This window comes from Ochotona curzoniae, unplaced genomic scaffold, assembly GCF_017591425.1.
Source record: "Ochotona curzoniae isolate NIBS_2020 unplaced genomic scaffold, NIBS_Ocur_1.0 contig_21, whole genome shotgun sequence".
Classification (NCBI taxonomy): Eukaryota; Metazoa; Chordata; class Mammalia; order Lagomorpha; family Ochotonidae; genus Ochotona; species Ochotona curzoniae.
The window spans coordinates 5,237,025-5,250,980 of NW_024465322.1; the positions used below are offsets into that span (position 1 = coordinate 5,237,025).

At 59.9% G+C, this 13,956-nt stretch overlaps 2 protein-coding genes and 1 long non-coding RNA gene across 6 annotated transcripts in view; 2 read left to right on the forward strand and 1 right to left on the reverse strand.

Moving 5' to 3' along the window:
* The window catches only part of BIN3 (bridging integrator 3), a 39,129-nt gene extending 37,497 nt beyond the window's left edge, over positions 1-1,632 (forward strand). Inside the window, exon 9 of the mRNA XM_040971255.1 lies at positions 885-1,632. Within this exon, the coding sequence (XP_040827189.1) occupies positions 885-1,031 (147 nt within the window). The 3' untranslated portion in view covers positions 1,032-1,632. The remainder of the gene's footprint in view (positions 1-884) is intronic.
* Positions 1,595-13,415, reverse strand: CCAR2 (cell cycle and apoptosis regulator 2). 4 transcript variants are annotated; one of them, XM_040971253.1, is made up of 21 exons: positions 13,318-13,413; positions 12,451-12,583; positions 12,153-12,244; positions 11,734-11,825; positions 11,487-11,601; positions 11,241-11,370; positions 11,007-11,103; positions 7,634-7,753; positions 6,614-6,836; positions 6,417-6,530; positions 5,974-6,137; positions 5,419-5,590; positions 5,104-5,334; positions 4,783-5,022; positions 4,200-4,344; positions 4,038-4,117; positions 3,508-3,654; positions 3,133-3,244; positions 2,859-3,047; positions 2,567-2,772; positions 1,601-2,471 (listed from the first exon to the last, which is right to left on the reverse strand). In XM_040971253.1, the coding sequence occupies exons 2-21, from the start codon at positions 12,506-12,508 to the stop codon at positions 2,427-2,429; spliced, it is 2,772 nt and encodes a 923-aa protein (XP_040827187.1). In that variant the 5' UTR covers positions 12,509-12,583; positions 13,318-13,413; the 3' UTR covers positions 1,601-2,426. The 4 variants fall into 4 exon arrangements, with proteins under 4 accessions (XP_040827184.1, XP_040827183.1, XP_040827187.1 ...); XM_040971251.1 differs by having other exon boundaries at positions 1,603-2,471; positions 4,038-4,120; positions 13,318-13,412; XM_040971250.1 differs by having other exon boundaries at positions 1,595-2,471; positions 4,783-5,334; positions 13,318-13,415.
* Positions 3,573-4,080, forward strand: LOC121150393. The gene is made up of 2 exons (XR_005882963.1): positions 3,573-3,819; positions 3,943-4,080. It is a non-coding gene; the product is annotated as an uncharacterized LOC121150393 (long non-coding RNA).
* Positions 13,416-13,956: the final 541 nt, after the last annotated feature.

Below are 13,956 nucleotides of genomic sequence, written 5' to 3' on the forward strand. Positions count from 1 at the left end.
GGCCACTACTAGGAATCTGTCTGTGCTCAGGACCCCTGCTATGCTTGTCACTTCCCCGGCCCCAGGTTGGCAAACTGAAGGTTCTCTTGGTCCCATCACCTGGCTGCCCTGTTCATTCTCAGCTGGGTGTCTGGCGCCCTCCAGTGGGCATCATCCTTCCTTGCCAGTTGGTACCCTGGAAGAGCCTACCTCCCACCCACTCTCCTGGGCTGGCCTGGGAGTCACAAACCCTGAGTGGGATTGGTGCTGGAGCTGGCATTTGTGACAGCTGCTACTGCCTTGGAATCTCCCTGCCTCGTCTCTGGGGGTGCAGCTTCCTTCCAGCAGCTACACCCTGGATCTGCCCCTGCTTAGGCACCGAGGTGGAGGTTCAGGCCCGGCCCTGCTGCCCCGGGAGCAGCACACAGCAGGGCCTCAGGCTCGCCTACTGCTCTTGCACACCAGCCTCCTCCTCCTCCCCCAGCTGCCACTGCTGTAGTCACCGCCAAGGAAGCATTCCTGATGATTCGTCACACAGTGGCCTGCACACTTGTGGGTCCCGGGCCCACAGCCCTCCAGGGGCACCTTAGAGCACCTTGGCACTCTCACCTGGTCTGCCCAGCACGGGGCTCTTGTGTGTCTGCCTGGAGGGGGCGTCCCTCTCCCATGCTTAGAGCCCTTAGAAGCTTTCCACCCAGCCCTCGGCCCCCTAGGGAGTTGCTGCTGAGTCTGTTCCCACCCCACTGCTCTGGGTGCCTGATGGCGTCCTGGAGGAAAGCCTGGCCCGGGGGCTCCCTTCCCCTGTAAAGTGCTCTGGGTCCACGGGCGAGTCAGATCCCTTCTGAGCCTCCCACTCCCACACTGCACAAACCCTCCTCACCGCCCACTCCTCACCTCCCACACAGGTGGTGTACTACTCGGAAATGCATAAGATCTTCGGAGACCTGACCCGACAGCTGGACCAGCCTGGCCACTCAGATGAGCAGCGGGAGCGGGAGAATGAAGCCAGACTGAGCGAGCTGCGAGCCCTCTCCATCGTGGCCGATGACTGAGTCCCTGCCCTCGGGAGACTCCAGGGACACGTCCGCACCTTCTGCTCTCGGCCCTTTCTGGGCACAGGCTCATGCCCTCCCTGCCAGACAGCTGTGAGAAGTGCCATACCTGGCAGCGCCTCTTCTACCTCGCCAGCCCTGTGAGCCAAGAGGCATCCGTTGCCTCGAGCCGCAGGCAGCGGCTGTCTCCCCATCCCCAGTCAGGGTGCAGGTAAGCTGCGGAGGGAAACGCTGGGGTCATTAGCAGAACCGTCCAGGGCCCAAGCCTAGGGGCCAGTCCCAGCCCTTGGGAGGATGCAGGTGACATCTCAGCCCTGCGCATGCTGGCCAGGACACCTACCTCCACAAGACACATGGCATGGCACATCCTGGGAGAGCTCTCAGCCCAAGGGGCTGCTTCAGGGCAAGGCTGCATGCCAAATCTTTGCTGTCTCCTTAGTCCCCAGGCCTCAAAGGGGCAAGGAACAGTAGTAGGTTTGTGTCACACCTGCAATATTTGGAATTCTATTTTTTTCAAGTAAAGTTTCAAGTAAAGAAATCATAGTACTGTGATTAAAAATTTCAGCGAGGAAGGGGAGCAGCCAGGGCACTTCCCGGCGGCCTGCTGCCCTCTGCCGAGGCAGTGGCGGGCCCAGGGCAAACTTAGAGGAGGGGACAGCTACGGCAGACATACTTAGCTTGTTTTTGACTTTGGTTTATTTAAAAAAAAAAAAAAGGCAGGGAAAAAAAAAAACAACTTTATGTACAAAGTCAAACCGAAACCACGGATTATGGAAAGAGGTGAGAGGACAGGGACAGGGATAGATAGGGCCAGAGCCAATACCACATTCTGAACACAGGAGCCGGGGAAGAGGTGCTGGTTTCTTCTGCGGGGAGGGGCACGGGGCCGCAGCACCGCACTCGCAGCCCCGCGCCCGGAGCACACACAGGCTCCCTCCCTGACCTCCACGGGAGCCCCTTCCCAGGAGCCTGCACCTGGAACCGCCACGGCAGGGGCTCCTCAGCCGGCCCGGGCCGGCTCCACATCTGGCGTTCCAGCTTACCGGCAGCTCCAGACCTTGTCACAGACTCCAAGGCCTGTTCCTCCTCCCCTGAGTCTGGACCGGAAGAGGACAGGAGAAAGTCAGCACAACTACAAGGGCCCCAGGAGGATTCCAAGGTTGAGGGCAAAATGACATTGTAGGGGTACAAGATGTTGAGTTGTCATGGGAACTGGGGTTCCTCACACATCTGTTCCGTGTCGCCCAGGCCCCACACTGATGGCTTGCCTTCCCTCACAGAGGCTGAGCGCAGGGTCAGCCACTCCTAAGGCTCCCAGGTCCTGCTGCGCCGCTTTCCGGTACCAAAGGCTCTAACACCAGCCGGCTCCACCGCTGACCGCCCAGGCCCGCAGGCTCAGTTGCTGGGCGCCGGCTCCTCCCTCTCGGCCCAGCCGTCCGCCTGTGAGACACAGGCACAGCAGGGTGAGGCCTGGCCGGGGACTGCCGTCACCTGGTGGGGAGCAAAGGGGGCTCAGACAGGCCATCGCCCCTTACCTTCTCCACCATTCGCTGCACCTCCAGCTGCAGGGGCGTCAGGCGCCTGCGGAACTCCTGGAGCAGCCGCTGGAGCTGGCCCTTATGCCGCTCGGCTGTCTGAGCCGTCTCCTCGGTCTCGGCCAGCCGGGCTCTCAGCTCCTGGATCTCGGCTGCCAGGGTCTTGTTTGTTCCCTCCGTGGCCAAGAAACGATTGTGGCTCTCCTCTGTGGGGGAGGAAGCACAGCTCAGTTGGGCCACAGCCCACGGAGTCCCCGTCCCATGCCAGGCGCCGTGGCTGGGGGCCACTCACCCAGCTTTAGTTCTAGCGTGTGGATCTTGTTTTCCAGGTAGAGCCGGCCGCTGTCCTGCTGCTCCGCACGCTGCAGCAGGCTGCCCACGTTGATGAGGCTGCCGTTGTGGGGCACCAGGCCTTTGTGTTCCACGGGGGCTGTGCCGGGCTTTGTGCTGTTCGCAGGAGCAGGCAGCAGGTCCAGGTTTCCTGGGTAGGGACGCGCACAAGCGTGAGGCCCTCAGGAGGAAGCCACAGCCTCCCCGCCCGCTGAAGGATGCGGGCCGCAACGTACCCAGGAGCACCTCCTCAGGAAGCCCGCTGTCCACGCCCTCCTGGCGGCTGTACTGAAGGCTCCGGTACTGGCAGATGTTCTGGGTCACCACCCTGCTGACCAGCCGCTTGGCCTGCAGCAAACACAGCCACACACCTGCTGGTCAGAAGGTGGGGACCCCGAACCCCGGGGATCAAGTCCCACTTCCACCCCAGCTTCCTGCTGTTGCAAATGATGGTCCAAGTGCTTGGGCCGGAGGCCACACGGGAGACCCAGAGGGAGTTGAGCGCTCGCACTGGCCTAGCCCCGCCCCGCCCGTGTGGGCAGTGAAGCAGCAGATGAAACACGTGCCGCGTGAGCGTGAGGGCAAGCCATCCCAGCCCTGAGAAAAGCTACCTGCTCTGCACTCAGTCGGATGCCCAGGGTGAGCAGGATCCTCTCCAAGTCTCGCCGGTGCAAATAGCCACAGCAGTTGGCATCGAAGAACACAAAGGCAAGCAGGCAGTCCAGGGGGAGCACAGCAGAGGGGTCCAGCTCCTTGGGCTGCGAAGGAAGCGGATGGGCGGAATCAGCTCTCACCTCTCAGTGGCCCAATCACTCGGACGCAGCCCTTTCCCTGCCACGTGGGCCTGCACGTTTGAGAAGGTACCCGATGGCTCACCTGTCACACCAAGGCAACAGAACAACCGAAAAGCACATCACAAACAGGTACGAGCAAAGGCTTGGCTAACGCCGCAGCCAGCAGGCCAGAGACGGCTGTCCCAGGCCACGGCACAGAGCAGCCAGCTGCGAGCAGCCCAGAGCCCTCCCTCCACTTATCCTGATGCTTAGGTACCCTCCCTGTGAGCCCTGAACCACCTCTGGGCTGGTCGCTGACAGAGGTCCTGGAGGCCCTCCCTCCCCGAGCTCTGGGCCAGAGGCCTCACCATGTCCTGAAGCGAAGAGAACTCCATCTCTGACTGGTTGGAGGCAACCGAGCGCACTTCTGAATCTTCCAACTTTGCTCCTGCTACGAAAGCCTGAGCTGAGCAGGGGCGGCCTGGACCCAGACCTGCTTCCGTTCAGAACCCTCCCAGCCGTGGCCTTACCGAACTCCTCCTCGCCGTCATCCCTTAGCAGCAGCAGGTCGGGGTCCAGGGCCATCTCGCACAGCTCCTCGGTCGCCTCAGCCCGCGGCTTCTCCTCCTCCTCTCCGCCTGTAGAGGGCGCTTTGGGCAGCAGCCCGTCTTCCTTCTATGGAAGCAGAGGGAAGGGGCAGAGGAATGGACCCCCAGGGGCTAAAAGGAAAATGGCCACAGCGGAGCACCAGCCGTGCCAGACATCTCTCCCTGTACACATGGGACTTACACATCTCAGGGCACTTTCCAGGTCCTGGTGTGTGCCCCAGCACTGAGGCAACCCAACTTTTGTTTTAGTAAAAATTAAAAAAAAAAGCTTAGGTTTCTTGTTAACCCTCAAGTAATCCGCATACATCTAGTCTTGCAGGCACCTTAGCTGCAGAGAAATCTGTGCTTTTGCTCTTCCAACTGCGTGGTCAGAGGCACGAGCAGGGGGCCACCACCACGGTGTCCCAGGAGCAGGGAATGCAACAGGACATGCCAGGGCTGCCAACAAGGCCTGGCACAGGCAAGCACCGTGACCCGGGGTGCCTGGCGCCCAGCAGGTACTCACCAGCGATGCATCTGCCGCGGCAGCTGCGCCCTCGCTCTGTGCCTCCTCCTCCTTCGGCTCTTTCACCACGGCCTCTTTCACAGCTTCCTCCTCTTTGACCACTTCTTCCTTGGCTGCCTCTTCCTTCTCGGGTTCTGGCGGGGACACAGCCTTTTCAGGAAGGCTCAGCAGCATCTTGTAAATCCTGTAGCCGAAATCCCTCTGCAGCATCTCTAGAAACAGCTCAGCCAGCACCAGCACCTGTGGGGAGGTGGGCAGTGAATGTGCCAAGGCTCCCAGCCCCCACACGCCGCTCCACAGACTCAACATCCAGACACCTGCCTCAAAAGACAGCCTTTCCTTGGGCCTCCGATCCTCCACCATCCCATGGAGGGACAGGTTGACACAGCCAGGACGTGCAATGACAGCGGGTTCTAGAGGCGGCGGAGGGGCTTCTGGGAGGTCCGTGTCCGCTTCCTGCTGGGTGGTAGCCTCAGGAGGGTCTGCATTCTGTTTCGAAGACTCTGTTGTCTGCTCCGACGCATCACAGGCCTGTTCTGCAGGCTCTGCTTCCTAGAACATCAGCCAAGGCTGACTCTCGGGGGCAAAGACTCAGGGTACCCACTTCCCCTGCGTCTTCCCGAGGCACAGTCTTACCTGTGGCACCTCCTGGGGTGGGGAAGCTGCCTCTGTGGCTTTCTGCTGGCACTGGGCCTCCCATTCTTCCAAAGTAGGCATGACAGTCCAGACATCTGGCAGGTACACTACCACCGTGTGCAGCCGCCGAGGCGGGCCCGGCTGCAGGTACTGGAACTCGGCAAAACGCCACCTGCTCACAGCAACCAGGAAGGGCCGTACTGAGTCCTTACAGGCTCTAGTATACGCAGATGCCACCCTCCCAGGCAAGCACTGCGGCTTCTAACGAGCAAACTGACAAGCTCAGAAAGCGCACCCAGGAAAGCCACCAACCAAGTCCTCAAGAGGCAGTGGGGGGGAACAGGGTTAGCAGGCAGCTACTGGAGGAGAGGCCGTGAGAAGCGCACCAGCTGGGGCCCCAGTCACACTCAGAACCGGGCATGCACCTACAGCAGCTGCAGGGAGCAAGGGAGACAGGAGTGCCAAGGGGCAGAGTGCAGCGCAGGCTCGGCTTTCTGGACACGATCTGCCCTCCCAGCAAGCTAATCCTGACCAGGCCCAGGGTGGGCCACTCACCACTTTGTGCAGGTGCTCAAGTCGATGCCAGTCTGGGCTTGGGCACAGCGGATGGCTGTGCGCACCAGCACCTGAGGGTCGGCCTGGGGGTCGAGACCATCCAGGGAAGGAGACCACTCGCCCCCAATGAGCACTGCCTCTTCTTCCTTCCTGCCCAGCAAGAACTGCAAAAACAGAGGAGGGATAAGAAACACCCAATTCCCTGGGTCTCCCCGTGAGACAGACTACCCCCAGCCAGGAATGAAGGCAACAGGAGGGCCATGCCAGGGCCTCTACACCAACACGAATGGCGATCCCCTCACTGTCAAGGACAGACCACCCTGAGTGGAAATGTCCTGAGTAAGACAAGGGTCCTTGCAGCTCTGCTTCTGCAGGCTCATGACCCTGAGCTGAGCTGGAGTGAACTTCGCAAGTGCCAGACCTAATCTGACTCGAGCTCTTACCTTAATCTGCTTCAGAGGATGTTCTGGTGTCTCTCTCGGCTCAGCCATGTCATCCACGAACTGCACACAGCAACGATACAATTCCTCAATTCCCGGGCACGAGAGCAGCAGTACCTGGGTGGAGGCAGGGAGGAGACGCTCAGAGCCACCTTCAGCTTCCAGTTCCGGAGCAGAGGGCAGGAGCCCGGTCTGTGTACCTTGGAGCTGTAAGCAGGGGTGCCTTCAGCAGGGCTGGGCTCGGCACCGACGGCTGAGGCTGCCTCCTTCTCCGAAGAGACCTGGATGCGGCTCGGGTGGTGGAGGGAGAAGGGCTGGCTCAGGGGGAAGGCCGCCAGCCAGCTCAGATGCACGCACAGGAAGTCTGATGGGACCAAGAGGCTGCGGTAGCGGCGCTGGAGTTCTAGAAAGTCACAGATGGGGCTGCAGAGGACAGAAAGGAATTCCAGATTGAGTGAGATGAAATCATGGAGGAAAAAAAGGAATCTGCCTAAGAAACAGGCAAATCATTTTTCAGTCTCAGAACTTTCTACGGCACCTCGAGAGATGAGCCAGTCCTGACCACTTGATTTGCAACCTCCGGAAGGGGAAAGTCAAACTGAAAAAGGGGCGGGCAATGTCTGCACAGAACGAGTCACTGTCCCCGTTTAAGACGACTCACAAGTTGGCAACAGAAAGAAAGACTGAGCAGAAACCAGGAGGGCCGACATCACCAAACAGCAGGAGGAACAGCAACGGAAGCCTTCCACGCCCATGGAAAGGCACTCCACCGGGTCTGCACCAGTTAGACAAAGGTGAGCAAGGCGGAGGGCAGAGTGCTGGCAGCTGCTGGCCACAGGGCCGCGTGCCCGGTGCCGAGTCCACTGACACAGCCCCTCGGGAAGCGCGGCAAAGGCCCCCGCAGTGATGTGACAGGCCTGCATCCAGCCAGCCCGTTTCCAGGAACAGACCCATACACAGGCAGGAGCAGCAACACTGAGCACATGCTGGTGACAAAATGAACTTGAGCTAATAAATGTTAAAGGGCACAAACGAACATACAGTGACTAAAATACCAAATTCTGTGCCTGTGTGTGTATAAATACAAATACCCAACAGGCTTCCGCTGGCCTTGACCTGTCCCCCCCATTTGAAAGGCTTTAGCACTCGGTGCACAGGGGCATGGACTGACACAGGAAGTTAGTGCAGGCCGGTCGCAGCCCTCCCCGGCGTGCACTCACCTGTCCACAGTGTAGGGAGTGACATGGACGCGGTAGGGAGGCAGGTCATGCCGCGGTTTCTTAGCACCCCAGGGCTCTCCACCAGCCCGCTGCTTGCGTTTCTTGGAGTCATAGTCATCGCTGTACGTGGATCCGGTGGCAGAAGGGAAAAAGAAAGAACACATGGTTATTTGTGGGCTTGATCCAGACCCCTTACCCTGAACGCGCCAGCGGGCCCAGGACAGGACGGGTCACAGGTATCTTAACTCTTACGGTAACACAAAAACACTCGGGCCCAGAATAAAAGCACAGGGCCAATGTCACAGCGGGCTAATCCACCCTGTAAAGCCCCTCCTATGGGCGCTGCTTCATGTCCTGGCTGCCCCACTTCCCACCCAGCTCTGCTTGTGACCTGGGAAGGAAACAGAATGGCTCAGGTCCTTGGGCCCCTGTCACCCACATGAGCTTCAGATAAGCTCAACTCTGGCCATGTGGCCATCTGAGCAGTGGGCCAGAAGAGAAAAGATTTTCCTCTGTCTGTCCTCCTCTCTGTAAAATATGCCTTTCAAGGGCCCAGCACAGTAGCCAAGTAGCTAAAGTCCTGGCCTTGCATGTGCTGGGATCCCATATCCTGTCTGCTCCACGTCCCATCCAGCTCCTGCGTGTGGCACAACAAAGCTACAGAGGAATGCCCTAAAGCCCTGGGACCCTGAACCCACAAGCGAGACACGGCGCCCCTGGCTCCAGATCAGCTCAGCTCCAGCCGTCGCAGCCACTCGGGGAGTGAGCCAATGAACGGAAGCTCTTTGTCTCTCCTTCTCTGTAACAGATGACTTCCCAATTAAAAAAAAAAAAAAATCTTAAGCAAACACAGTGTACAACACCACAGACAGCAGGCCTCCGCTGTGCAAATTAAACACTTAAAAACAAAATAATTGTGGATCCATCAGACTAATATGCTTATGAGTAAGTTTTAATTTTTCTGAACTTTGCTAATCATGTATAACTAACAAAATCTTGCAAATGAGGAAAAAAGGTATCTTTTGTTTTTTTAACAAAAGGCACACTTATGGTAACATGCTAGGGGGTCCAAGTTTCATTAGAAGTAGTTGTTCCTGGGCCTGATGGCCAAAGCCCTTGCATTGTACATTTCAGGATCCCATATGGGCGCTGGTTCTAATCCTGGCAGCCCCGCTTCCCATCCAGCTCCCTGCCTGTGGCCCGGGAAAGCAGTCGAGGACGGCCCAAAGCTTTGGGACCCTGCATCCGCGTGGGAGACCCAGAAGTTCCTGGCTTTCAGTCAGCTCAGTTCCTGCCATTGCAACCAGTAGATGAAAGATCTGTCCCTCCTTCTCCCTATAAATCTGCCTTTCCAATAAAAATATTAAAAAAAAAAAAAGATACACATATCCAGCAACACCCATTTTTTTAGTAAAATCATGTAGCCATTAAAACAATCATGAGTATGCAAAGAACATGGAAAGGGTGCTTAAAAACAGACCAAGACGACGGAGCGCCAACACTGCAGAGATGGCCGCAGTTACACTAGAAACAGACAAGGCAGTGACTTCCCTTCCTGGACTTATTCCCGAGCTGCTTCACTATCCACTAGCTGATCCCACTCCAATTTTATAGACCAGTATCTGCTACCTTACATATTTAGTAAATCACCTAATAGTCTGATTACATGAAATACCAAAAAGACCTTTAGCTCATTCACGCCGCCAGCTGAGTAAGTGAGAACATCTCAGAGCTCAGTCACATTAGAAAACCAACACCTGGTTTTCGTGCCTAGGCGGCTGAGCTCACCGATCCCTGCCAGATTCTGCTGCGCACCTTTCCCGTGGCCTAGCTGGGCCACTCGGCCGTCCCTTATACCTGAGTGAGTGGGCAGGCCCCAGGGAACACTCCCCACGCAGGAGCGCCGCCAGCCCGGCCTGCTGATCTCACCTGCGGACACCAGGGCCTCCCTCGTCCTAACACGGGAGCTGCCTGTCCCGCAGCCATCCTGGCACCTGCCAGCACAGTGGGCTGCTGTGCAAAGTGGATGTTCCGCCCAACACTGTGGCTTCACCAGCCAGTCTTTCCCTTAGCGGGAATGGTACGAAGCCCACCAAAGGCAGCCCCGGTCCCTACACTTCAGGAGCCCCAGCAGCAGACACCAAGCACCCTGGAAAGCTCAGCAGGTGCACTCCAACGCAGGCCCACCTCCCTGGGAGCCAGAGCCTAGGATTCAAACCCAAGGTAAGCTTGCCGATATGGCCAAATCTTCCTTTCATAATGTCATGCTTCCCCCCAGCAGGACCCAGCTGCCACTCCCCTCCTCTTGCTCTGCTGACCGACAGTACCGTGTCCCCATGCTAACACTTCCTTCTTCCAGGAGCTGCGACACACAAGCCCTACGGGGGCTTGGCAGGGCAGCTGAGCTATGAAGATCTGAACTGGAACCTGTCACAGCGTCCACAGTGGGCATCAATTTCCATGCCACCCAATTTCCATGCCCTGAGGGCACTTAGCAAAGCTGGAGGGTGAAGCATGCCACTGAGAAGGCTCAGGCCGAGAGGCAGGGCTGTGAAGACACACTGCTGAGTCCCTGCCAGAGCTTCCCCTGGAAGGGAGAGGCACTGGCCCAGCAGAGGTGAGCTCGACACCGGGCTACACTGCCCGTCAGCCCCTGCTCTGACCACACCGAGGGGTGCGCACCGTTAGCCTCACCCCCAACAGCCCACAGGGGCCTGCAGGATACGAACTTCCTTCTCAGAGCCTTCCACACCTCGGAAGAGCACTACAACACGAGGGAACTTTCCAGAAGCTCTAAATCTCAACAGGGGTGAGGGCCACACAGGATTTTCCATTTGTCAAAATCATCCAGCTATAATCGGTATTTCAATCCTCAGAAAGCTCACTTTAAAAACATTTACCTTAAAAAAGTCAAGGGCCTGGCACAATGGCTTAACTGGCTAAATCTTCATCTTGCAAGCGCCGGGATCCCATATGGGCACCAGTTCATGTCCCAGCTGCTCCACTTCCCACCCAGCTCCCTGCTTGTGGCCCAAAGCCTTGGGACCCTGCACCCGCGTGGGAGACCCAGGCAGAGGTGACACACGCCACGGCTCCACACCAAGAGCACGCCGTACACCAGCCACTGCACACGTGGCAGCGTTTCCTAGATGGTTTTGATTCTTGGCATCTTAATCTTAAGGAACTAAAAACAAGAGAACACGTATTTAAGAAAGAACCTCGACGACACAGCATTCTAAAACATGAAGTGTCTCAGATGCCTGCCGGTTGAACCAGCACACGAAACCCCAGCCTTTGAGTCCGTGTGTCTCCCTAGGACCCAGAGGCAGCACCAACACAGAGAACCGAGGCACCTGCCTCCCCCTCCTCTTACCTTCGGCCGGGATCCAGCCGTCCATGAGGGCCCCTGGCAGGGAACCTGTTCAGGTGGCTCAGGTGGAGGGTGTGCGATGTCTGGAACAGACTCAGAGCTGTGGGAGGCAAAAGGCTGCTGACTAGAAGCGCCCAGAACCTGCCCAGCTTCCCCTGCCCTTCCCCGGAGCGCACCGAGGCAGCGAGCAGAGCTCTGAGCCCACCAACCCCCCACCTCCCGACCGCCGGGACTCACGCTTCTGAGGGAAGAGGGGGGGAATCCGGTGAGGCTGGAAGATCAGCTGGGGCTGAGCTCCCAGGATCCCTTGCTTCTGGCCCAGAGCTGCCACGTGCAGAAGAGGAGGCGCTGGGGACTTGAGGAGGGGCTGCAGGACAGGAGCCAGGAAGCTCAGAGGAGCCCATGGACGGCTTTCCCAGGCCCTGGGCAGGTGGCTGTCAGGGCCCAGGGGCCTACCCCCGCCTTGCCAAGGCACCCACCTACCTGGTTGGAGAGTGTCTGCACTTTGACGGCGTTCCAGGGCACGGCCTGGCCCGGGCTGTACGCGGCCTTCACCAGCACCTTCTCCCCCAGCTGGGGCAGGCGGCCCTTTACCACACTGCCAACACACAAGCCCCAGTGGTGAGCCCAGCCTCCCCCGTGAAGCCCATCCCACGGTGCACACAAAGCCCCCCAGCGGCACGACCCAAGGGAAGCCACTAAGTAGACAGGGCGGCAGCTTCAGGCCTACCTGAGCTGGAAGAAGACCTCTTCATCCACCACTCCGAAGTAGTCGTGCAAGCTGGTGACAATGCCAGTGAAGACCCGCTGCTTCTCCCCGCCCTGTAAGAGAAGGCGAGGGACAGGGAGCGACCCCAACACGCCCACCGCAGGCCCAGCGCCGCTCAGCACATCCGCGTCAGGATCCCAGGGCACGAAACCCACTCTGCAGGAGATCAGAGCAAGCTGACTGTGGGTGCCCCAGCTTCTCTCCTCCGACTGCCTCTTCCTCCTCCTTCCGCTAAAGGCACCCTACAGACTCCCCCGGCTGACAGGTGAGCGACCCACAGCATGCCCACCCGCAGGGCAGGTCGGTCAGCAAGACCACCAGACGCCTCTGTGTGGCGGAGGCAGTTGGTGAGGGCTCACAAGGAGAGATGCCCCACCTACCTGCAGGTGCCTGGCATTCTGGGACAAGTCTGTGGCCACAGGAGGGGTGAGCAGGCCAGGAGGAGGGCCCAGAAGGGAGGTGGAGGCTGCACCTATTCGGGGACAGGGATGACAAAGGAACTGAACTCACCCCGCAAAGCCCAGGGGTGCAGGCAGGGGGCACACCACCACCTCCTCCTCGGGGCTTCGCAGGCCACCGCCGTGGTCCCCTCCCCCAGCGGGGCACAGCCCAGCAGCCACACTTCCCAGGGAACTTATCCCTAAGAGCACAGAGGGCCGGGTGCCAGGGGTCAATCACCTGAGAAGCTGCGGCCCCCTGGGAGCGGGTTGATCCGCTGGCGCTTAAACTGGGACATGGGGAAGGCTGCCGTTCTCTGATCTCAGAGGTGTTTGCTTTTGGAGGGGAGGAGGGATGGCGGAAAAGAGAGATCCTTGAATCAGAGAAGAGAAGAAACGGATTAAAACGCTACGACGGAGAACAAGACACCTTCAGGTCAGGAGAGGTGGCGGGGTGGAGAATGAATGGAGGAAACGCCGGACGGCCAGGGACCAGGCAGCAGCAGGAAATGAAGTCAGAAATGACACGTCCCGGCTGCCCTCACGGCCGCGGGGCGTCGGGCGGCGGGCGGCCGCGGCCGAGATGTGCCCGGCCCGGGGCTTCACCCGCCACCCACCGCACGCAGGCACCTGCCCTCCGCGGCCGGCGAGCCACCCCACCCGCTCGGGGAGGCATCCATTCATTCACGAACATCCAGAACGCTGCACGCGGGGGCCCGGGCAGGGCAGCAAATATTAAAAAAACAAGAGACAGAAAGAGAAGCGGAGGCGGCCCGGCCCGGGGCCCGCGAGGCCCGGCTGCGGGAGCCCCTGTCTTCCCGGTCCGTCGTTGTCCCCCCCCCGGCCTCCCCGGCTGCTCCGGTCTGTCCTCCCCGCCACGCCGGGGACCCCGGGCCGCCGAGGAGCCTCGCCCCCAGCCCTCCCGCTCCTCTTCCTCCGCCGCCGCCGCCCCCGGGGCCGAGCCCGTTGCCAAGGAGACGGGATGTGCAGCCCGCCCGGGGCTCGGCCTCCCGCACCCCGGCTCCCCCACGCCCCCGTGCAGCTGCGCCTCCCGCACCCCGGCCCAGGAGCGGGCCTCGCGTCCCAGGGGGCGGCCGCCGCCACCCACCTGCGGGCCAGGGCCGCCACACCGGGGGGACAAAGACACCCGGAACCACCACGGCAGCCGCTGCTTGCCGCCGCCACCGGAAACGCCTCTCCGGAAGCGCGACCACTGGTCGGAAGCTGCCAGCCTTCCGGATATGGTCCCTCCCCCCCGCCGCCCCACGCCATCCCGCGGCAACGGCGGGACGGAAGTGCGCTTTCTGGGATCCGCCTGCGCGTCGGGAAGCGGCGTCTCGGTGGTGTCCTGGCTTAAGCGTTCCCCCTTGGAAAAGCAAAGCGCTGGAGCATCGGTTCCTGGTCCGAAGACAGCAGGAGCCCAACACTGGCAGCTCGGTGCACCGCCTCGCCCTGGCCGCAATCGGGCAGCCTCCGGAGGACCCGCCGCTGCCCGGCGAACGCAGGCCTGATGAGCACACACTTCTACCAGTCCCTGCCGGTCCGATTCAAGCCCCTGACGCGCCCCCACCCCAATCCCTGCCGTCCCCCAGCTACCACCACATGGGACAAGCGCCTCATTCTCAAATGGGAACCTAAGCGGCCTGGTGAGGACAACTGACCCAGAATCTGGCCCGGGGACTGGCCATTTTAGTTCCAATCGCGCCACTCTATCCCCCGTCCTCCAAGCTCCCCGTTATCCATCTCC